The 23912-nt window shown below is 56.5% G+C and overlaps 1 protein-coding gene across 7 annotated transcripts; it reads right to left on the bottom strand.

The window, feature by feature from the left end:
• Positions 1-500: 500 nt before the first annotated feature.
• Positions 501-23912, bottom strand: FLYWCH1 (FLYWCH-type zinc finger 1). 7 transcript variants are annotated; one of them, XM_077906290.1, is made up of 12 exons: positions 23807-23912; positions 21849-21966; positions 16339-16421; positions 15173-15274; positions 13683-14126; positions 12963-13427; positions 11478-11927; positions 11107-11370; positions 7901-8164; positions 6770-7042; positions 5090-5168; positions 501-3010 (listed from the first exon to the last, which is right to left on the bottom strand). In XM_077906290.1, the coding sequence occupies exons 5-11, from the start codon at positions 14014-14016 to the stop codon at positions 5092-5094; spliced, it is 2127 nt and encodes a 708-aa protein (XP_077762416.1). In that variant the 5' UTR covers positions 14017-14126; positions 15173-15274; positions 16339-16421; positions 21849-21966; positions 23807-23912; the 3' UTR covers positions 501-3010; positions 5090-5091. The 7 variants fall into 7 exon arrangements, 6 of the variants coding, with proteins under 6 accessions (XP_077762416.1, XP_077762413.1, XP_077762417.1 ...); XM_077906287.1 differs by having other exon boundaries at positions 5096-5168; XM_077906291.1 differs by having other exon boundaries at positions 5100-5168.

Genomic DNA, 23912 nt, shown 5'->3' with positions numbered 1-23912 from the left:
CACGGGTCACCAGGGCTGAGGCCGTGGAGGCGGGTGGACACACGGGTCCAGTTCCGGAAGACAGGGCCAGGCTGATGCAGCAGACGGACAGACTAGGAGGCCTCAAAGCTGCTGGGCAGGATCTGGGCAGGAGAGGGCGGAGGGCCAGTCCCCGCCACACCAACCACCCAGTTTTAGGGGCGGGTGGGGGCAGGGGAGCCCTCCAGGGAGGCCTGGGCCAGGAAGGGAGGCCCAGGACCGAGGTGTGACCTTGGGAGGGGGCGGGAGGGGCAGGCGGGGAGCTCTGAGAAGCACCCGCTGACTGTCGGCACAGGAGTTCCTGGGTGCCAGGGTCCTGCGGGAAGGATGTGGGGGCCAGAGGCGAGGGACCAAGGGGCCTGAGCCGTGAGTAGCCTTTCTGCGATGCTCACCTAACACCCCTGGGGGCAGGGACTGGGGGCCGGGGCTCCTACAGCTGGCCACTGCCCCCCAGTTTTAAGAGTTGAGTTCCTTGTTGATACTTCTGTTATTCCTAGTGAAGTTTTATTTTAATGCCATAATTGAAATGTAATTTCATAATTGTTGCTCACCATCACGCAGAGGGGGCGGGCACACTAATGACCTGCTCCGGTGGTGGAGACATCCTACAATGGGGCTTACTGGGGGAAAGTAGCAGCAGAGCAGGAGCAGGGAGGGAGCGGGCATTGCCCTGCCGATCCATCTCCATCCATCCACTGAGGCGCCAGCTTCCTGGGCACCTGCCCCTGTGCACTCTGCTCTGTGACGGGACAGGGCAGGGGACCTCTCCAGGGCTCTGGACTCTGGAGGAAGCAGACCTATGGGAGGAAGCCTGCGGAGCTCGGAGCAGCCGTGGGGCACCCAAGGGGACGGCGGTGTCAAAATTCCTGTCCATCTGGGAGTCGTCAGTCCAAGCGCCACAGAGCATCCGTGTGTCCTCTGAGGTCCAAGCAGGAGCAGAGAGGAGCACGCAGGCCCCTGTCAACACGAGTGTCCAGGAATGAAGAGAAGCCTAGGTCTCTCTGTGACTCTCCTTGTGCTGCATCCCAGAGCACAGCCAAGCTGAGGGCCATGGGACTTGAGAATGAGGAACTCAGTGTCCCTGCAGGTGGCTTTGCAGGTGGCAGCAGCTGTCGGGACTCAGCACTTCTTGCTGGAGCACCTCACGCCTGTGGGGGGGCTTCCCTTCCACAGTGGAGCTGAGCAGACTCAACTGGTAGAGGCACAGACTCTCCTCCAGGTGTGGCCACTGCCCGTGGGCATGCGTATGTGTGACACGAAGATGGATCTGGGATTGGGTGTCTTATCTGTTCCCACAGGGCTGTGTCTGGCGTCGGCCGTGGGCAGCTCATTGTCTCAGGGAAGTATGCTGTGTGGCCAAGAGCATTGCTTGAAACGGCCCCCGCGTGGGGCGTCCACTGCTGAGGGCCGTCAGCACAGGGGTCCTCTGGCAGACACCTGCCTCCTACCTGCTATGTCCCTGCACCGTCCTCTCAACCGCTGCCAAGGCTGCGAGGCTATGGCCCCATGGGGCTGCAACTGGGTCAACTGATGGGGCACTTACTTGCCTGGGAGGGGAGCCAGGGTCTGATTGGGGGTCTAAGTGCCCTGTCCTTGGGGTAGTCATTCCATTTCCAGCTTGCCCCAGTTTCTGAGAGTGGGGTGGGGCTCAGGGTGAGGGGCAGCAGCAGAGAATCAAGGTGTTTCAGCGACACAAAGGCAATGGCCAGCTGGGGCTGCAGCCCTGTGTGCTTGGAGCGGACCCCTTGGCCACTGCTCCAGAGCACCCCCACCTGCTCCTGCTCCAGCTGACATCTGGGCCAGGTACCTGGTACTGCCTCCTGCGTGGGGGTCTCTTCTGGGGGTGCCTGGCCAAACTCCATCACTCCCGACCTTGCACGGAGACACAGTGCGTGTGGCTTCACAGCGGCCAACTGTCTTTGCAAAGGGGACATGGGCGTACATACCAGTTCTACACGGTGAGATATAAAAGAGGGTTTATTGGCAGCAAATCTACCCGTGGAGGGACAGTGGGGTCCCAAGCCGTCGCTGCTCCAATGCCAGACAGCAGGCTCCACGGCCAGCTATGCGCTCTCTGTACCTACGGCTGGCGGCGAGGAACCCCGTGGGGAGGCCACGGCCCAGTCAGCCAGCAGCGGCCTCTGGAGCTCTGGGCCACACCAGCCTGCTTCTCCTCGGGTCTGCGAGGCCAGCTCTCTGTTACGCAGCCAGATGGGAGAGGTGGGTGGGCCTCGCTGCCCCCTGGGCCTGCCTGTCGTCCTGCATCACACAAATGTGGGCGACCCAGACGTCGCTGGCCAGTAGCGTCTGTCCGGGACCGACTCCCGCTGTGGGGAACGCCACATGCTACGGTGATCGCGGACCCTGGCTTTAATTTCAGTTGGAAGAGAGCAAAGGAAAGAGGCGCTGAGAGGGTGTGGCGAGGCCTCTGCTCTGGCCTGCCCTGCTACTGTGAGGGGTGTGCGGACGCCGCCCTGGCACCCGTCCAGAAACATCTGGGGAGGCGACAGCTTCACGGGGCGCTTGGCTGGAAGCAGCAGGAGGCTCTCAGTGCGCCCTGGCCGAGGCAGGACCCTGGCAAACGGGAAAGTCCTGGGCAAAGTCCCGGGCTCTGGAAACAGGCGGGCGTTTGCGGCTCAGGGCAGCATAGCCGGGAGGAGGCGTCTCCGTGTCAAGAGGCTTCTTTGGACCGTCGCGGGCCGGGCCCATCCCCGCGTCATGCACACCTGCAGCTGCCAGCTCCTGGCGCTCCTGCCTGCCTGCCCGGAGACGCCGTCCAGGTATGAGGCCCTTGGAGAAACGTGAAGGCCAGTGCTTCGGACGAGTGGAAGAAAGTCTTTGTGAAGCAGGATCTAACTGGGAGGGTAATGCCAGGGGCCTGGGTACGCTCGGACGATCCCTGACGCCGGCAGCGTGGAGGCTCGGCCGCTCGAGTCGGGAAGGAGGCTGGCCTCACTGGGCCCCGCTGTCCAGCTTTGTACCATTCACCAGCCTGGTCACAAAGAAACACACGTTCATTATAAAAATCCAAACGCAGCAGAGGTGGGCAGTAGAGGAAGTGTCCTCCCGCCCGGAGATAACCAGCTGGTGCTCACACACGCTCAGGACACATGTCCTACCATTTCCTTTAAGAGGGGAGGCTGCTCTGGGTTCCCGGCTCTCTCTGCAAGCCTGTCCTGGGGGGAACCGACACTCCTGAAAAGTCGCATCTCCCACTCGGGGAGTGCTGGGACGTGCCCGGGCCTCTGAGATTCTTTTCCAAGAAACAAAAAGTTCTCTATTGCCGTGATGGCTTTGGAAAACGTGGCAAATTCTCTGATACCTGCCACTGCAGGGGAAAGGGCTGCCTGGGTCCCAGGGAACAGGGCAGGCAGGCAGGCCGTGGCCCCAAGTCACCGGGGCTCCCTCCTGGGCTCACTTGGCTCCACTGAGCAGTCATCCTCCTGCCACGTCACCTGCCCAGGTGGCTGTGGAACCAGGCGCCCACCCCCACAACCGCTCCGAGGATGTTCCCTCTCTCCCCGAAAGTGCTCCCCCTCCTTTCCTACTGTGGGGGGAGCTTATGAAGGGCCGGTGTTGATTCTTGGCCAAGCTTTGGTAGAGGGCACCATGGTCGCTGCCATCCGGCCAGGCTTTTCTGGGTGGGAAGTTGTCAAACAATTCCATCAGTCTCTACCTGGTACAGGTCTGCTCACATTTTCTTATTTCTTCCTGGGTTGGCCTTGGCAGCTGTTCTGCTACTGCTCGTGCCATTCCCTGACGACCCTCTGTGTGTGCGGCTCTTCCTGTGGAGTAGGCAGTCATGCCCCGCTTTCACTCTTGATTTTAATAACTTGAGTCTTCCCGATCTTATTTTATTTTACTCAAAGATTTTTTTTTAGTCATCTCTACACCCAACCTGAGGCTCAAACTCATGACACTGAGGTCAAGAGTCACATGCCCCTCTGACTGAGCCCACCGGGTGCCCCTGAGTCTTCTCTATCTTTACAGACCGATTTTTGGGAAATAAAATAAAAATAATAGAAAAGTAAAAACCAGTTTTGGGGATGATGGAGCTAAAGGTTTGGCAATTTTGTTGATCCTTTCCAAGAACCAACTTCTGGTCCTGTTCCTTTTATCTTCTCTCTTTCATTAATTTCTGTCTTTTTTTTTTTTTTTTTAAGAGAGCGAGGGAGAAAGAGAGAGAGAGAGAGTGCGCACAAGCATGGGGAGCAGCAGAGGCAGAGGGAGAAGCTGACTCCCCACAGAGCAGGGAGGCTGACACGGGGCTGGATCCCAGGACCCCGGGATCATGACCTGAGCTGAAGGCAGACGCCCAACCACTGAGCCACCCAGGCACCCCTCATTCATTTCTATTCTTTTTTCCCTCCTTTTGCTTTAGCATTGCTCCATTTCTCTATCCTAGTGTCTAACTAACGTAAGCGTAAGTTACGGACTTGGGATCTTTCTTCTTTTTTCATGTTAGTCTTTCCAGCTATACTTTAAGCTCTGCTCTGCTGCCCCCCGTGCATCTTGCTGTGCTGGGTCTCCATCTGCCTCGGGATTTCTTCTCAGAGTCTCAGTTATTCTGGATGTTGATTGTCCCATGTCTATAAGTTTCCAGCTTTCTCTGTGTTGCTGATTTCTGGTTTCATTCCACTCTGAACAGATAACGAGCTTTGTGTGATTCCAGTCCTTGCTGTTAGACGAGGCCTGTTTTGCAGCCTAGGTTCTGTCTCCCAGTGAGTGCTCCAGATGCTCCTAGGGGGACCACCAACTGCACTTGCTGGTGGCCTCCTCCTGGCTCTGCTCACTCGCAGATCACTGTCTTGGGGGGAGAGAGCTGTCACGGTGGAGGAGCGGGGCACACAGCCCACAGGCGTGTGCGCAGTGAGGCACTGTGGGCCGCTCCTGGCCCACTCAGGCCTTCAGAGACGCAGCCCTGGCTGCCGTCCTTCCTCCAACCTCATGAGAGACCCCACGCCAAAACCGCCAGCCCAACCGCTCCTGCCCACTCTGAGAGAGACAGTAAATGTTTGCCAACATAAGCCACTACGTGTTGGGGGGACTTGTGGTGCCCGAGACAACTCACAATTACCCACACAACTGCTGGCTTTCTGGAGAACCAGGCTGGACGCACAGCTGCACTTCCGGCAGAAGTTTCACCTTTTCTGAGGAAAGAAAATTGAAAACATGGATTAGTAATTCTGTTTTGTGTTTATGATTTTCTTTTTGTTATTATTATTTTTTTTTATGTAGGCTGTACACCCAGCACAGAGCCCAACACAGGGCCTGAATTCACGACCCTGATATCAAGACCCGAGCCGAGATCAGGAGTCAGACACTTAACACACAGAGCCGCCCAGGCACCACCCCCCCTTTCCTTTCTTAAGTCTTCTCTACACCCAGTGTGGGGCTTGAACTCACAACCTGGATATGAAGAGTCATGTGTTTCACTGACTGAGTCAGCTGGACGCCCCATTAATTCTTTTCATATTGAAGCTGCTAGAGCCAAAAGTACATATTTTGTAACAATGACCTCACCTTGAGGATAAAGAAAACTGGGTAGAATGACTCTGATTTGGGCAGTCACTGGGAATTCTGGTTTTCTGAAGCCCCAAACTACCCGTGCCTGGTGAAAGAAGCTATTTGGGACTCTGAGGGTCAGCATTCAGCCCGTCATTCAGCAGAGCAGGACTGAACAAGTGCCCTCGACTGCGCCACAGGTGTCCCACAACTTCTCTTTCATATTGTCGTCAAACAGTGGCTTTCTCCCAGAAACCTTGTTTTTAAAAATTTTTAGTTATTTTTTTTAGCAGAGATCAAATTTCTTTCAGTTGTTTTATACAACTTGGATTCGTTTTTATAAGATATGGCCCTTATTATTCACACGAATTCATATGAAACACAAAAATGCAGGGCACCGGGGCGTCTGGGTAGCCCAGTGGTTGAGCATCTGCCTTTGGCTTAGAGCATGATCCCGGGATCCTGGATCACATCCCACATCGTGCTCCCCACAGGGAGCCTGCTTCTCCCTCTGCCTGTGTCTCTGCCTCTCTCTGTGTCTCTCAGGAATAAATATAATCTTGAAAAAAAAATGCAGGGCACCTGGGTGGCTCAGTTGGTTAAGCGTCTGCCTTTGGCTTGGGTCATGACCTGGGATCAAGCTCGCATGCGGCTGGGCTCCCTGCTCAGGGGGCAGCCTGATTCTCCCTCTCCCTCTGCCCCTCTTCCCGCTCATGTGCTCTATCTCAAATAAGTCAATTAAATCTTAAAAAAACAAACAAACAAACAGAAAAATGGTTCCTAAAGACTAGTTTTGTATTCTGTTTATATGAAGGAAACTAATTTTCAGCTCAATAAAATTAATTCTTGGCAAAACCTTGTGAGCATGCATGTGTACATGTGTGTGTGCATGTGTGTACACACAAATATTAGCTTGCTCTTTTTGGAGCAGTCTCTGTTTCTTCATCTGATTTTCAAGAGAGATTGATCTGTAACCAGTCAAGACCTCTTAGAATAAATGACAGGAGAGGAACTGAATTAGAAGGGAAGTCGTCTTGAGGATGGGAAGGATCTAGGGAAGGATTAGTTTTCAGGTTCCAGAGAAGGCATCAGTGGACAAGAGGTAGGAGAGTCTGGGGTCGAAAGGCTAGGGCACAAAGCTCCTCAGATGGTGCCTATCCCGAGGGGTCTGAGCCTTGGGCTGGCAGAGACGAAAGGCCCACGGCTCTTTTGTACTCCCAGCTCTGACCCCTGTCCCGGGCTGTACCTGGGTCCTCCTGCGGGGCCACGCTGGGGAGCCGCTCCCGCTGCCTCAGGGCCTCCAGGCCTGCCAGGTCGGGCAGGTGGCAGTGGCTACGCATCACCGTCACCAGCTGGCCCTGGGTGATGGCCCGGCTGCGGCAGCCCAGCCGGGCCTGGTCCCGGCACATCCAGTACACCTTCTCCCCCGCCGCCTTCTCCTTCCTGTAGAGGAAGGACTCGTACACCAGGAACCTGCCCCCAAGGGACGTCCTCAGGAACTCCAGAGGCTGGAGGGCTCCTGGAAGGAATGTGGCAGCATGAAAGGGGCATCTCGGAAGCAGGGTAAGAGCCCGGGCTCCAGGCTCAGAGGCTCTTTCCTTTGTGCCCCAGCCCGCCCCAGGAACTGCAATCCCCCCGCAGGACCCACTCTGTTGGCCGCCTCTCCACCAGCCCGTGCTGCGAGGCCCAGGGCCCTGACACCCTCCAGCACAGGCTGGCTGTGTCTTCCTCAGGGCTTTGGTGCAGCCCGGGAGGCTGGCCCCGTAACTGCCCAAAACCTGAGCTTTCCTGCAGGACTCTCCTGAGCTGGAGTGGATTCTACACCCGGGCCAGCCCCCCAGGTCAGAGGCTAGGCTGGAACATTCAGCCAGGCCCATGGTTGGGGCCATGCACCTGGGCCTCCTGGCTCCGTCCCCACCCTCCCCTTGTCTAGCTGGCAACCAATCAACTCTCTCTTGAGGCTTTTAACACTCTGAATTGAAAGGTCACACGATGTTGGGGTTTGGGTGGCCAGAGAGAACTGGGGCAGGGGAGGCAGGAAAACAGACATGAGATACCCAGAGAGGGGAGACAGAGGGTCCCTGAAGTCTAGGCGCATCGCCCCATAAACGATGCTGAGCACTTCCTGGAGGTGATGCCCTGCCACTCCCTGCCCTCCAGCTGTCTGAGTGGGCTCCTCTCTGCTGACGGCCAATCCCACACCAGCAGCGGGCATAACTGTGGAGCCCACGTGCAGCCCTGCCCTTAGGGAGCTCACACGGGGGGCAGATAGAACAATGTGCATGGGTGCCCGAGGCCACGAAGCATGGGCTGTGGATAGAATGTCTCAGCGGGGAGACCGGAGCACCTGACCCCCTCCACACCCTCTTACTCGCACCTGAGCCTTCCCTCTGGGCCGGGCTGGGGATCTGCTCCCGCTGCCTCAGGGCCTCCAGCCCCCCCAGGTCGGGCGGGTGGCAGTGCCTGCGCATCACCATCACCCGCTGGCCCTGGGTGATGGCCCGGCTGCGGCAGCCCATGCGGGCCTGGTCCCGGCACGTCCAGTACACCTTCTCCCCCGCCGCCTTCTCCCGCCTGTACAGGAAGGACTCATATACCAGGAAGCTGCCCCCGAGGGGGGTCCTCAGGAACTCAGGGCCTCCTGGGGAGAAACGGGAGAGGTGGGTGGGGAGGGAGAGCTGGGAGCTAGGTCTTGGAGTTGGGCAGTGAGGTGATGCGGGCCCCCGTGTCAAAGCAGGAACAGCATGGCCCCTGGGGTGAGCCCCACCGCCCCATCCCAGTATGTCCTCCCAGGGAGAGGACATGGCTCTGGACTCCAGGGTGCAGGGCCCCCACTTCCCAAACCCAGCCTAGCCTCAGGTCCCAGGGGGCTCCCTTCTCAAGCCTAGGAGTGAAGGGAGGCGGGAGCCTGGTGAGGCGAAAGCCCCTGAAGGTGGGAATCTGTCTCCCTCCTTGTGGGGCCTGCAGGGAGGTGGTGGCCTTGCTATGACCGCTGACTTCTCCTAGGTTCCTGCGATGGGTGGGGGTGCTCATGCAGGTCTGTTCGGTCCTGGCATAGTTGGAGGAATATGCACGGGCCCTCTGGGTCCAGGAGAGAGATGGGGGCCGGGGTGAAGGTGTGCATTGCAGCAAGAGGCTACGGCAGCATGAGGTCCCCAAGCTGAGCGGGGGTGTGACCCGAGATGCTGGGAGGAGGCAAGGAGTGGCAGGGCCAGTGGAGGGTGAGGACCCAGAAGGCGGCTGTGCCTTCCACCCTGAAAACATCCTCCCAGGCACGGGGACCACAGAGGAGCAGGTGACAGACTGGGGAGTCTATCGGGGCTGCAGAAGCCACTGGGGACGAGTACGTCCTGGAGACGCAGGCGGAGGAACTGAGTATGTGACCGCAGGGCTTGTCTTCGCTCCCTCTGCAGCCCATGACAACAGGCAGTGAAGAGTGACAAGAGCACAGCACTCCAGGCCGGGGACTTGGAGCGGAGAAGCCCCCAGAATTTCAGAGTTGTGGGGGGGGGGTGGGCAACTTGGCAAAGCAGCCTGGGTGGGAAGCCAGTGAAGACATCAGAGCCCAGGGGCGAGCGCCAGGGGGAGGACATAGTCTTTCCACAAGTGGCATCCAGGGCAGGCCTCCACCCACAGGGACAGGATGGGGCTATTTGTGGGGAGAGCAAAGAGCCCAGGGGGCCGCGCCCAGGGGAAGGGGCAGCAGGTGCCTGTGTCCCCAAAGCTGGCACTTCCTGCCCATCGTGTCTGCCGGCTCCGAGAAGGCTGGCATTGGGTGAGACACCCAGCGGGAGGCTGGGTACTGGCCTACCCGCAGACCCATAGAGCCAAAGTCAGGGGTCTCAGGCCACAGTCACCACTCACACTCGCAGCCACCTGACTGCAGGCCCCTGCTCAGCACCCCATACAGAGCTTGTGAGCCTGGCCTTGAACAGGAGCAGCCAGGAAGGGTCACCAGACACGAGAGAAGCTCCACCCCGAGGGCAGAGGCCAAAGCAAATGCACCAAGCCACGGCACAGGGGGTGAGGGGGCGACACGGCCACCGCCACAGGCTAGACAGGATGACGGAGTGAGTGCAGAGATGTCCAAATACAACAGCAGAAACTTAGATGTTACATGGAAAGACCGGAAGGCAAAATGGAGGAGCTGTCCAGGGCAGGCACGCCGGGAGGACGGACGTCTGGCCAACAGGAGCAACGGAGAGAAGCGAGCAAGGAGCAGAAAGTGCCCGGGAACGGGAGAAAGAGTGCACGACTTGCGATTCCTGCCTCAAAGGCCCTCAGCCCAGCCAGGTGTCCCAGCGATGGAGACGTGACCCCAAAACTTCAACAAAGAAGCAGCACAGGCCTAGGACCCGTCCTCTGAAAGCTATGGTCGGTTCGACATGGGGACCAAACAACCCCAGAAAAGGACTCACGACAGCCACTCTCCATCAGGCATCCTCGGATGCACGTGGTCCCCTAGGGTGGCCCCAGGGCCTCCGCAGGACAAGGGAGTAAACCGGGCAAGAGAAAGAGGGGCCCGGCGGCGGGGCACAGCCAAGGGGGTCCTGGGAGGACTGGAGCCAAAGCTGGAGCTGCCCCTGGCCCGGCCACCCCGTGCGTGAGGCCCACAGACTAAGCAGCTACTGGACACTGGACGGCTGAGCAACCGCCTCATGAGAAGGACCGGAGCCGTGCGGGCCCGTGTGCCGCCCCGAACAAAGCTCCGCAGGGACCCCCCGCCCCCAGGTCAACAGGCCAGCTGACAGAGGCGGTTTGGAATCAGGGCAGTGGACGCCCCGTGAGCAGATGGTATCTGGGGTAGGAGTCGGGGTGAGGACGGGGCCGGTGCTGCCACAAGCCTTGGAGCCTGCACCCCGCGGACGCAGTCACACGGAAATGGAATTAAAAAAAGAGAGTCAGAGGGGGTAAGACCAGAATGCTGGAGTTTGAGAGAACTTTGTGGCCAAGAAGACTGTAAAGGTGACTCCACTGACTTGGGAACCTAAGGGACAGGGGCCCCCGAAGGATGGGCAGAGTTGGGGGTGGGTGGGTGGGCAACTTGGCAAAGCAGCCTGGGTGGGAAGCCAGTGAGGACATCAGAGCCCAGGGGCGAGCGCCAGGGGGAGGACACAGTCTTTCCACAAGTGGCATCCAGGGCAGGCCTGCTGGGCGGGCAGGGAACACTCCAAAGCGCTCTTCTTGGCAAGATGAACACAGGAATATTGACCAGAGAGACAAAACGCCAGGTGGACAAAGATGAAGAGAGCAGGGCTCCGACTGTTGTCATGGGTCCCTTACAGACGATGCCGTTGAGGGAGCAGGGCTGGAGGAGGGAGGGAATGTCCCCTCCTGCAGGATGTGCCGGTTGCGGGCCCTGTGTCACCCATTCACACGGGGCATGCGGGCAGCCTGTGATGAGCTTCCTCCGGAAACCCTGCCGCCGAGGGGGGCCGGGGGCAGGGAGGCAGAGCACGAGGAGGGCGGCAACCACAGCGCCCCCGTGAGGACGGAGGATGCTTGCTGCGGGCCGCGGGGGTCAGAGGGTGAGGCTGGCCACCCGGGTTCCCTGCTGGCCCCGAGGCCCACCTGAAGTCCTACCTGGGCTCCCCCGCTGAGCTGCCCCCGGGTGCTTCTCCTGCTGCCTCAGGGCCTCCAGCCCCCCCAGGTCAGGCGGGTGGCAGTGGCCCCGCATCACCGTCACCCGCTGGCCCTGGGTGATGGCCCGGCTGCGGCAGCCCATGCGGGCCTGGTCCCGGCACGTCCAGTACACCTTCTCCCCCGCCGCCTTCTCCCGCCTGTACAGGAAGGACTCGTACACCAGGAAGCTGCCCCCCAGGGGGGTCCTCAAGAACTCAGGGCCTCCTGGGGAGAAACGGGAGAGGTGGGTGGGGAGGGAAGTGGGAATTCCAGGTCTTGGGCCCCCTCCTACCTCCCTGGGCCGGCTCTGGGCCGGCAGGTGAAGGACTCACCCAGGTCCTTGTCCTGGTCCTCAGCGGGGGATCCTGGCAGGGCTGGGGGCTGGGCTGGGAGGACTTTTGGGCGCTTTCTAGGCCGGGTTCTGCTGAGATTCAGGGTCCCGGGCCCCCTGCGGCAGAGCAGGCTGTCCACGCCTTGAGGCAGCTGGTCCGCCTGGCCCCCAGGCCCACCAGGCCTGGCCTGCAGCGTCTCCATGGCCTTCTCCTGCTGCCGCCGGGCCTCTAGGCCCTCCATGTCGGGCGGGTGGCAGTGGCCCCGCATCACGGTTACCCGCTGGCCCTGGGTGATGGCCCGGCTGCGGCAGCTGTGCAGTGCGTGGTCCCGGCATGTCCAGTACACCTTGTCCCCCACGGCCTTCTCCCGCTTGTAGAGGAAGGACTGGTGCACCAGGAAGCTGCCCCCATAGCATGTCCTTAGGAATTCCAGGGGGGGCCGGAGTTCTCCTGGAGGAGGAATCTAGGGCAGTCACGGCAGGCAGGCCGATAGGATAGGAGGCCGGGGAGGCAGGGGGTGGGCAGCGCGCTTCCCCTCTATGGGGACATTTCCTGTAGCTTCCCCCAAGCGGGGCGTGCATGGGCCCCTGTGCATTCCCACTGACCCCCACCCACTGACCCAGGCAGGAGGTGCAGTTCCTCTCCTGGAGGTCAGTGGGCGAGGCCACAGCTCTCAGTGGGTAAACATCACATCCAAGCTCATGCACCCGGGAAGGACAAGCTGGCTTTGACTTCACAGCCTATGTGTTCAGTCACTCTGGTCATTCTTTTTTTAGGGTTTGTTTGAAACTTTTATCTATTTTTGAATAACACATGGACACGCCATAAAATACAAATGGTGGCAAGAGACACGCAGTGAAAAACAAGTGTTTCCCTCCCCCTCTCCATCCAGTACCCAGCACAGCAGCTGCCCTAAGTCCTTAAACCCTCGAATCTGGGTCAGGAGGGAGCCAGCGCTTGGGACTGAGCCCACCTCCCACTTGCTGGTAATAAAAGCCTCCAAGAAGCCTGCGGCTTCCAGGCACTCAGCGCCACCATCACGGGACTGGCGCTGAGCGCTTCCCGTGCATCACACATCTAATCTCTCTGGCATCTGAGCCATCCCTGACAAAGCTCCCGACACCCCAGAGGTTCAGCACATGTTCTGACACCAGGTGGGGCTGGGCTGTGACTTGGCCCTGGCCCAAAGCTCTCCCCTAGGCTGACCTTCCCGAACCTCATGGGTTACTAGGACTACCTGGGCCTGTTAAAACTCAGGTTTCTGGACCTCACACAAGATCATGCTAAATCAGAAAGTTCCAAAAGGACTTGGGGCCCCTGGTTCTATCCCATGGGCTTAAGATATATTTATATCTTTTAAATATGATATCTTGACTTTGAGCACGTTAGAAAACCATGTGGGACCCCACATTTCCACCTGGGCACAGGAAAAGGCCCATGGGTACTCATTGGCCCCAGAGTGGAGCCCACGCGTGGGGCACTTACCGATCCCCAGTGTCGGGCGTTTCTTGGGGGGCAAGCTCAGCAGCGACAGGGCTCGTAGCCCCTCATCCTCCTCTGCAGCAGGCTTGCTCAGCACCAATGTGGGGGCAGGCTCTGGCTCCTCAGGGCACAGCCACGGGCCCACCCCCTCTAGCGGCTCTTCCACTCGGCCTCCTCCGGGACCCTCTGGGCCCCCCAAGCCTTCAGGCAGGGATGGGCTAGGCAGCTTCTGTCTCCGGCGCCGGGCCTCCAGGCCTTCCTCATCAGGTGGGTGGCAATGGCCCCGCATCACTGTGGCCCGGGGGCCTCGGGTGATGGCCCGGCCCCGGCAGCCCAGCTCACAGTGCTCACGGCACTTCCAGTACACCTTGTCCCCCACGGCCTTCTCCTGCTTGTATAGGAAGCACTCGAGCACCAGGAGGCGGCCCCCGAAAGGGGTCCTCAGGAACTCCAGGGGCTTGGGGGCTGCTGAGGGCAAGAGAGGGTGGGGTGAGCTGGGATGGAGCAAGGCTTCAGGTCCAGGGCATGGATGGGAGTGAGGGCGGATGCCCAGGGGTGATATCCTGAGATCATCACACCAGCCTAAGACGGTGTCCTGTGGTTAGCTCAGGTCAGGGATGGGACCCCAAGGCCGTCCCCCTAGAAAGGGGGTGCACAGAACCTCTGTCTGAGCATGTGAGGCCACAAAGAGGGCTGGGCCAGGAGCAGCAGCCTAGAACTCACCTGTGTCTGGCTTGCTGCGATACTGCTCAGGGGCCTGGAGGGTTGGCTGGACTGCCCCCACTTGCTCCTCCACTTGCAGGATCTGGGGCATCCTGGCCAGGGTGTCAGGGCCAGACATCTCCAGGGACACGACACAGTGTCCTCCTTCAGGCTGGGAGTCCACCCCATCCACGTTCTCTGTGGAGACTGTCAGCAGGACCAGTTTGGAGAACTCTTCAGGCTTCGTGGGGGCTGCGGGGACGACATCTGTGCCTGGTTCAGGGGACTCCGGGGACGGCTCCTGGCCAGCCTTCACACTCTCGCCCTTCTGCTCACTGGACTCTGGCAGGGGCATTCTGGGACGATGGCCTGTCCCGCAGGCCACGCTCAGGCCCTGGCAGAGGGATTTCTCTTCCTCCTCCTCCTCCTCCCTGGTGGGGAACCTGGCAGTCCAGGAGCTCTGTCCTAAGGAGGGAAGCAAAATCCATCAGTGGAGGCACCTTTGGGCCTGGTGCTCAGGAAAATGGATGTGGGTGGAGGTCGAGGCAGATGCGGCTGCCTCAGGGCCTGGGCCTGACAGCACGGAGTGGGAGCACCCCGGGGGGTCGGGCTTCTGTGGGGCTGCCCCCATCTCCCGCAGCCCTGGCTCGGTTACCTCCCCACCCACCCTGCACCTTCCTGTCTGTAAGATGTGCTGCCTGCAGGGCTATCCAGGGGCTGCAGGACGGAGGCAGGGGGAACCCTGAGCTTCTACAAAGAGAGGCCCGGGGGCAGCCCTGGTGGCTCAGCGGTTTAGCGCCTGCCTTCCGCCCAGGGCATGATCCTGGAGACCCAGGATTGAGTCCCACATCTGGCTCCCTGCATGGAGCCTGCTTCTCCCTCTGCCTGTGTCTCTGCCTCTCTCTCTCTCTCTCTGTCTCTCATGAATAAATAAATTAAAAATCTTTAAAAAAGAACTTATATAACTTAATTAAAAAAAAAAAAAAGAGAGAGAGAGAGAGGCCCGGGAATGCTGGAGCTGTGCATGGTGGGATGTGTCTTCATGGGTTTTCCCATTTAACCTAGCCCCGTGTTACAAAAGCCGATCATTCCTGGTGACCCAATGTACAGATGAGGACACCGAGGCACACCAGGATGGCCAACAGCCCTGAAGCGCAGAGCTGGGTGGCTGGCCGAGGGGGATCCAGAGCCCGTCCCCTCACGGTACCTGGTGTGCCTCGTCCAGGAAGACAGTAACTGACCTTCCCGGGCACCAAGCACCAGACAAGAGCACTCGGGACATGGGCTCAGCCACGGACCCCCCCAGAAGGCCCGGTGGCCTTCGTCCTGACACTGTGTCACCGGGACACTGAGCCGGGCACCCGCTGGCACACTGCACACCACGAAGGGGAAGCGTGGCTCCAGGAGGTGGCACTCTCTGGCCTCACAACGAGACCTGTCCCCCATCCCGGGCCAGAGGCCCTGGACCACCCAGCACTCGGGAGGTGCCGGGGCCCCGGGAGGGCAGTGACCTTGTGTGTGAGCCAGTGCTGGCGCTGCCTCAGCTGGGAGGCGACAGGGCCGCAGAGGTGTCCAGAGACTCCACAGTCACTCAGGGCTCCGTGGCTTCTGGCCTGGAGAAGCAAGCGGGACGTTATTATGCGGGTAGAGCTAGCCCGGAGACAGGCCCTGGGGTGTGGGGTGAACTTTTTTGCTTTCTTGCGGAACTGGGTGGTGGGTGAGTGGCTGGGTCTCTCCCAGCTCTCCTCAAGAGCCCAGAGGAAGACTGGGGCCTCCCTCACATTTCAGCTCTCCCTTTGTGAGGGGTCACCCTCATTTCCAAGTTCTGCTACTCCAATGCCCTCTAATCCCCTACTCCTGCACCGAAGTTCCCTGGTTGGAGCCCACATTCAGCTCCCCAAAGTCTGGTCAGCCTAAGGGCAGGGCTGCAGCGTCCCTGCCAAGACACAGCCACGCCGAGGGGTGCCTCATCCCCGCCCCCCCCAGCAGTCCACGCCTGCCCATCCCAGGCGTCTGGCCCATCCCCAGGGGTCGGGGTGCCGAGACTCCAGGAAATCTTCCCGTAACGGGACAGCTGATGGGGAGTCCCGGCTGGCCTGCCCTCCCGCATCAAGCCCTGGACGAGCCAAGCCCCGCTGCCCCCGCGGGCCCTGCGCGTCTGCCCCCCAGCCAGAGGCCGCGCCGCAGAGCCGCTCGGGCGGGAGGCCCCGCCCCCGGCCCGCCCTCCCCCCGCGGATTGGCCGCGGCGCCCATCGCTCCGCCGGGAGCCCGCCCCTTGCTCGCGTGCCGGGGTCCCCACTTCCAGGTCCCCTGCACTGTCCAGTCCTGCAGACGCCCTCTGGGGTCCCCGCGGCCTCCGGCCGGGCGGGCGCCTCCCTCCCTCCCGCAGGAGGCCTCGGACACGTCGGGCCGGCCGGAGCGAGGCCGAGGCGCTGCTGTCCACACAGCGCGCACTCCTCCAGGCCTGGGCCCACCCCGCGGGGCGCCGGGGGGTGGGGGACGCTGCGGGGACTCCGACACGCCATCGGGTTCGGCCTCCTCGGCGCGGAGGGCGTTGGCGGGACCAAGAGCCCCCACACTCCCAGGGAACCGGGCCTGAGTCATGGGTACCTCGAGTCAGGAGACCGTGGAGTCTCAACTACAAGCTGTGCTTAAAAGGCTTCTAGGATCCACGCACCTCAAAGAATGGAAGGAGTTCCAGCGCGACAAACGAGCTATGGCCAACCCCCACCTGCAGAAAAGCGTGTGTCCAGCGGTGACCTAGAACGTGGATTGGACTGACCGTTACCATTCTCACCTATTAAAGGGCCCTGGGATGCAGATTGTCCCGTGACCACAAATCCTCCCATAAAGTACACAGGCCCCTTTGCAATGTGGTCTTGAATCTGGACTGGCTCCAGCCCAGATGGGTCGCTCCCGGGTGACTTGCTGAGTGTGGCAGAAGCAGGCTGTGGGGGTTTGGAAGTCCTCCCCCTCAGGCACCCGGCCCTGAGACTGCCCAGCTAAGAAGCTGTGGGAGAGGCCACACGCAGGGACGGAGGCACTGCCAGGCACCAAGGAAAATCATCCTGCACCGTTCAGTCCCGCAGGCCCCCCAGCTGAGGGTAGCTGCATGAAGGGGCCAGAAGAAACCAAGCCGGCCGGCGCCGATCCTGCGTGGTGGCCAGAGGAATGGCCTACCCATCTTCGAGAACACTGATCGGTGACAGACTGTTATTTTAATTTTTTATTTTATTTTTTTTAAGTTTTTTATTTATTTTCAGACTGTTATTTTAAGCCAGTGATACCAGGGTCATTTATTACTCAGCAGTAACTGATATTCTTGGGTGAACTTGGTGGGTTTTGGCTTTTTGATGGATGGAATACTAAAGATTGTGAAACACACACCAAAGTGCCTTTGAACTTCATGTGCCATGCTACACAAATGTTAAATCCCTCAGTTGATCATGTTTAAAGGGCTGATAATTCAGTGAGAATAAAAATAGTAAGCACAAAGGATAGCAATGAGAATTATGTATTTAAAAAGTCTGTAATGCAAAACGTAAAATAAGCCAGTCACAAAAAACACACACACACACACACAAATAAATGCTCTATGATTCCACTTATGTGATGTCGCTATGCTTGTTAAATTCACAGAGGCAGAGTCAGGTGGTGGTTGCAGGGTGGGGGTGGGGCGGGGAGCTGTTCAGTGGGTGTGGAGTTTCAATTTGGGATGATGATGAGGTTCTGGCAGAGGATGGTGGTGATGGTGGCACACCCGTGTGGGGTGCCTCATGCCAGCGGGCTGTGCACTTAGAATGATTCAAGTTGTAAATTTCTGCGATATGTATTTTAACTCTCACACACACACACACACACGCACACACCTGTAACAAACTACATGTAGTAATGTTCCATTTACCGAACACCATGGGTGAATGAGGTTCTTCAAAAAAGGCAGATTTCAAACTAAAGTTACATCTCCATGATTCAGACTGTTACAATTTTATCTGTTTCACAGTTTACTCCTTGAGGGTGGATCTCTTCATAAGCTCTTACCACTCTTCACTATCTGGATGAAGCGCATACATATTTTATCCTGATTTGGAAATAAAAGGATATCCACCCAGATCCCCTGACACAGCCTCCACCCCTGCCTTGGGGCCCTTTCACCACCGTCTGTATCCTGCTGTCTTTGGTCACCAAACCTCTCTGCCTCCCGTAGTTCTTTGCATTGGGACCACCAAGGTTCTTCAGGCTCCTGTGTCCTCAAACACCTAACAAAAGCCCCTCCTTCCCTCAACAGTTTGACTTTGCAAGAACAGCCCACACCCCTTCCTTCTTACCCTGGCTGTCCGGGTCTGCCCGCCAGCTCTGCGGACACCACTCTCTTCTTCAGCCACCATGAGGATCAGTCCACACATCACCCCTCTGAACCATCTGCTCTGGCCTGTGCGTGGTCTACCCGTGCAATGGAATATTATTCGGCCATAGCAAGAAATCAAGTTCTGGCACGTGCTACAATGTGGATGAACCTTGAGAACATCATGCTCAGGGAAAGAAGCCTGGCACAGGAGTGCCTGAGTGGCTCAGATGGTTAAGTGTTTGCCTTCTGCTCAGCTAATCCCTGGGACCTGGGATCCAGCCCCATTTTGGGCTCCTGGCTCAGCAGGAAGTCTGCTTCTCCCTCTCTGCTCCTCCCCTGCTTCTGCTCTTTCTTTCTCAAATGAATTAAAAAAAAAAAAAAAAAAAAAAGCCAGACACAAAAGATACCATACATATGACTCCATTTATATGACATGTTCAGAACGTGCAAATCCACGGAGATGGAAAGTAGATGAGAGGTTGCATAGGACTGGGGAAGGGAAGATTAGGAAGTGTTGATGCTAAGGGGTGTGGGGCTTCTTTTGGGGTAATGAAAATGTAAAACTGTTTGTGGTAATGGTTGTAATTGTAGGACTGTGAATACACTGGAAGCACTGAAGTCTATACTTGATAGGGGAGTTGTACGGTATGTAAATCATATCTCAATAAAACTTAGGGAAAAAAATCCTCATGGGGACTCAGGTCCGCAGGGTCACTTGGATGAAAAATAGTTGTTTTTTGTTTTGTTTTGTTTTAAGATTTTAAATGCTTTTAAAGTAATCTCTGGGACGCCTGGGTGGCTCAGCAGTTGAGCGTCTGCCTTCATCTCTGGGTGTGATCCTAGGGTCGAGTCCCACATCAGGCTCCTTGCAGGGAGCCTGCTTCTCCCTCTGCCTATGTCTTTGCCTCTCTTTCTTTGTCTCTCATGAATAAATAAAATCTTAAAAAATAAATAAAGTAATCTCTACACCCAGTGTGGGGCTCAAACTTACAACCCTGAGATCAAGAATTGCACCCTCCACCAAAAACCAGTTTTCTACACCGCAAGCAAGCCTTTTGCTACTGCCCTTGGCTTCCGCATCATAGAAGAGGAGTGGCATGATTACATATGAGGATATTGTGTAAGTTGCTATTATATTGTAAAAACTACATAAAAATATTTTAAAAATATTTATTCATGAGAGAGAGAGAGAGAGAGAGAGGCAGAGGGAGAAGCAGGCTCCCTCCAGGGAGCCTGACGTGGGACTCTTCCCCAGACCCGGGGTCACGCCCTGAAGCGAAGGCAGACGCTTAACCACTGAGACCCCCAGGCGTCCCTATAAAAATATATTTTATTTTTTAAATATTTTATTTAGGGATCCCTGGGTGGCGCAGCAGTTTGGCACCTGCCTTTGGCCCAGGATGTGATCCTGGAGACCCGGGATCGAATCCCACGTCGGGCTCCCGGTGCATGGAGCCTGCTTCTCCCTCTGCCTGTGTCTCTGCCTGTCTCTCTCTGTGTGTGACTATCATAAATAAATAAAGACATGTGCATTTAAAAAAAATAAAAAAATAAATATTTTATTTATTTATTCATGAGAGACACACAGAGAGAGAGGCAGAGAGAGAAGCAGGCTCCATGCAGGGAGCCCGACATGGGACTCGATCCCGGGTCTCCAGGATCACATCCTGGGCTGAATGCAGGCGCTAAACCGCTGAGCCACCCAGGGATCCCCCTAAAAATATATTTTAAATGTTAACCTTTTACTACAACTTGCCCCTGATCCTGCCGCTCAGAGGCACAGCTCTTTCCACTCTTGGGTTAGAGCCCTCGGCGTACTTCGTGTTTTCTGCGGTGCACCCTGCGCTCACCGCGGTGTCTGCTATTTCACCCCCACTTCACCGAGCAGACGGGGGGGGGGGGGGGGGGGGGCGGGGGCGGTCGGGAGGGATCGCACCCCCAGGTGACAGAGGCCCAGAGCGGGCGCGCCCGCCGACCGCAGAAGCAGCGCTCCAGGAGGACACGAGGTGGCGATGTCGCTCCTCACGCTGATCGTGGGGGGAAATGACCTGCCGGACACAGACACAGACGCTTCCGAATCAAGAATTCGGGAGCTCTCCCACACGGCAGAAATAACTAAAGGTTTCCAAAAATGCTTGCATTTACAGGACTTACCAGTTAGATGGCAGACGCGGTTAACAAGGTCTGCAAATGCTATCTTTTGGAAGCTAAGGTTTTCCCAAGATACAAACCCCAGTCGGGCTCAGACCGCCCTCTGCCCCCCCCCCAAGCTCTGCTCAAGGCCTCCAGTTCCCGCCTGCTTTTCAGTACTCGTGGCTTTAAAAAAAAAAAAAGCAAAATCTTAGATAACTAGTTAGAAATATCTCAAAGTGTTAAAAGTAGTAAGAACAGTGAATCTTTCTTTTTGCTCCTTACGTTTTCTTTTGTTTTCTTTTTTTTTAAGATTTTATTTCTTTATTCATGAGAGAGAGACAGAGAGGCAGAGACACAGGCTGAGGGAGAAGCAGGCTCCATGCAGGGAGCCTGACGTGGGACTCGATCCGGGGTCTCCAGGATCACGCCCTGGGCTGAAGGCAGCGCTAAATCTGGTGGAGACCTTCTCGAGCATGGCTTCCGTACCTTAGGAGAGCAAATACCAGACTTCTAAAAATCCCATCTGAGATTCCTTACGAAGGCTTCCAGCAAAGCAAACTCAAGAAGGCCTTTATGGTGAATTAACATGCCCGTACCTATGTAAACAACCAGGCCGAATCTAATGAGACCAGTCTTAGTTTATGATCAGCAGTAGCTTTCTTTCTTTCTTTCTTTCTTTTTTTTTTTTTTAGCGGTAGCTTTCATTGAGGTTATGAGACTGTAAAGAAACTTTATGCCTCAACGAAAACGATGCATTGTCTAGAACACATCCTTCCAGGTTACAGGGTTCTAGCCTTCGAGCTATTTGTTCAACTCTGCACAGTGCAGATGACTGAGAATGATGCGAAATTATTCTAGTCTGTAGGCAATAAACTCTCTCCATGTAAGTAAGTACATGTAAATAATTCTTCCCACTTCAGAAGAAGCCAATTTTGCCTCCCTGTGCACATTTATTTCAATATCTATAGTCTTCTAGAATCTTCTTTGGCTTCTCTTGTTTGAGTTTTCTGGTTCTTTGGTTAATGAGTTAAGTAAAAGCTTCCATATGCGTTCATTTTACATCTGTATGAAACACCTTTATTTCCATTGTTTTCATCTAAGGTTATACTTTTCTAATTGCTTGCGTCATTGGTCCTATAATCTCTGGTTCCCGTCAGAATTTTTAAATTTTTTTTTCAGAAATTTTTAAAATTACACATGAAATACCAATCTGCATTGCATGCAGTAAAAATGGGTATTATGCTATGAAACTTTCATTTGTTATACATATATCTATTTATACTAGGTAAATTTAAATGCATTTTTTACTTTGAAAGGTCATTGCTTTGAGGTCAACACTTGGGTCCTTGCATTTGTTTTGTTAATATTCAATTTTTACTCACTAAAGATTTATTGACTGGAGTGTTTTTAAATCGGGCAGATGTAAATGGAGAGTTTGAAAACCTCACAGTTTATGCTTCATCACTCTCTTATCTTCTCTCCCCTCCCCCAGAATTGAGGCACAAAGGAATTTGAGTGCAATTCTCAAGCTGCCTGCTCTGATATTGCTGTCATGCTGGTGGTCACAAAGGGGTCACTGTAAGCCTAACACCCAAGAGACACACAGTAATATAAACTGCTAGGTGCCTCTCAGGCAAGCCCTAATCAGCAAGGACCCTGAAAGGCCGAGCCTCAGTCAGCATCTGATGGTGGATCAACAGAATTACCTTCACAAACAGAGAGGGAGAACCACCATCCCCATCCGCCAGTACCCAGGTCCTCACTGCTGGCTTGCTGGGTGCCACACCTGGGGCAAATTCCATCGATTCTCTGGATTGATTTTACCTGTTAAACAGGAAAAGTGGCAAATGAGACACTGTACGGGAAATGCTTCTGTAAACTGTAAATCATCACACAAGAACAGAGTTCTTTGTCCGGCCCAGGGATCCTGATGTTTGAAGAAGCTCCTGGCTGACCCCAATTGCTGCCCCCCTCCCCCACACACTAATGAACTATGAGGGGTCAGAGGTGTGCATTGACTGACTCATAGCTCTCCTATGAACTATGCATGCTCTCTGTGTGTGCACACGGGTAGCACTCCTGGGAGGTGCTGAGGGTGTGACCCACCCTCCCACCAGCCATTATGAATCTCTGTCCTAGAGCAGGGCTTCTCAACCCCAGCACCATTGGCCTTTTGTGCTGGCTACTTCTTTATTGGGGGCGGGGGGCTCTCCTGGACAATGAAGGATGTTCAGCATATCCCTGGCCTCTGCCTGCTGCATGCCAGTAGCACGCCTCAGCCCAACGATCGACATTGCTATACGTCCCCTGGGAACTACTGCTCCTGAGAGATGCACAGGGCACAAGAAGGAAGATTCTAGCTCCAGGTCCTCCCAGTCCCAAATCTTTCAATCACCAGATCAGAAACTTAACTTTTTTTTTTTTTTCTCAAGTAATCTCTATGCCCAACGTGGGGCTGGAACTCACAATCTGGGCATCAAGAGTCACATGCTTTACCCAGTGGGCCAGCCAGCGCCCCAGAATCTTAGCTATATTTTTACTCCTTCCTTACCAGGCCTCGTGTGTCCTCAAATCTCATTCTCTGTACACCTGGTCACAGAGTGACCTTCCATTGCATTCTCACTGAACATCACTTCAGGGCTTTCATCCCCACCCATTCAAAGGTCTTCCCATCCAGCATCCATTCAGCCCAGTCAATTCTCCCTACGCAGTGGACACCGCTTAATCTTTCTAAAGCTGAACTTTAATTATTTCTCTCTCCAGCAAAAATCGTCTCCTTCTCCATTATCAACACTCCACAATCCAGCCCCAACCTCACACACTCTTCTCTTCTCCAAGTCCGACTAGCTTTTGGAAGAAGAGCAAGATAAACCCGATGGCATCAAATTAGAAAATTCAAATCAAGTCCTCAAAGTGATTCTGGCCCTGAGAAGCAGAAACGTTAAAATCTTAAAAATATACCTTTTCTTTGGAATTGGAGGACACCCGTGATTATCTGATTATTGGAACTCAGCATCCCCCAAAGGCAGAGAAAGTGTGATGCTTGTTAAAAGCAAGGGTTTCAAAGTGTTGTCAGAACCATTAGGTCCTGAAATCAATTTCGTCGGTTAGCGAGAGTCATTTGGGAAGCAAAGAACAGAATGGGATTAGAACAAAGGTACAGCGGATCCGGCTGCATCGTGAGAGGCTGGGGTCATGTCTCCCTGGGAACTTATCTTTTAGGATCTACACCTGCGGGCACAAGTTATGCACCTAGGGCATATTTGTTAGTGTAGGTTGAGGCAAAAAAGTTTGAAAGTCACAACAGGCGAACTGCGTAACCAGAAGCGGGAGGAGGGGTCTAATAGGCAAAAGTGCAAGGTCACTGGGACCTACAGAACCGCACGGATGGGACGGGGCTGGGTGGGCGAGGCGCGGGGCGGGGGCTGGGGCGGCAGGGAGCGGGCCGGGAGGGGGCGGCGACCCTGGGGCTCCCGCTGCGGGGGTGGCCGGGTTGCGGCGAAGGAGGAGCCGGGAAGGAGGCGCGCCTGCGGTGAAGGACGAGGAGGCGGCCTGAGCGCCGGGACGCCGACCCGGGTGACATCCCCTCCGGCCTCAGCAGCCCTCGGGGCCGCGCCCACGCCGTGGGACCCGGGACCCCCCGCCCGCTGGGGCCCGTGCTCACCGGGCACCGGCCGGGCGGCGGCGGCGGAGCCCTCCCTCTCCGGAGACCGAGCCGCGGCGGGTCCTCGGGCCTCGGCCGCCGCGGCCACAGCGTGCACCTCGCGGCC

The sequence above is a fragment of the Canis aureus genome, chromosome 8 (assembly GCF_053574225.1).
Source record: "Canis aureus isolate CA01 chromosome 8, VMU_Caureus_v.1.0, whole genome shotgun sequence".
NCBI lineage: Eukaryota > Metazoa > Chordata > Mammalia > Carnivora > Canidae > Canis > Canis aureus.
The sequence above is the reverse complement of the archived record's forward strand: the minus strand, read 5'-3'. Positions and strand labels throughout refer to the sequence as shown.

Excerpts from the sequence above, each read along its gene's own strand:
- FLYWCH1 (XM_077906287.1), bottom strand. The coding sequence starts at position 14,016 with ATGCCCCTGCCAGAGTCCAGTGAGCAGAAGGGCGAGAGTGTGAAGGCT. Across the intron at positions 13,428-13,682 it reads TCGCAGCAAGCCAGACACAG|CAGCCCCCAAGCCCCTGGAG; the intron begins GTGAGTTCTAGG and ends TCTTGCCCTCAG. Across the intron at positions 11,371-11,477 it reads GGACCAGGACAAGGACCTGG|GAGGCCCTGAGTTCTTGAGG; the intron begins GTGAGTCCTTCA and ends GTTTCTCCCCAG.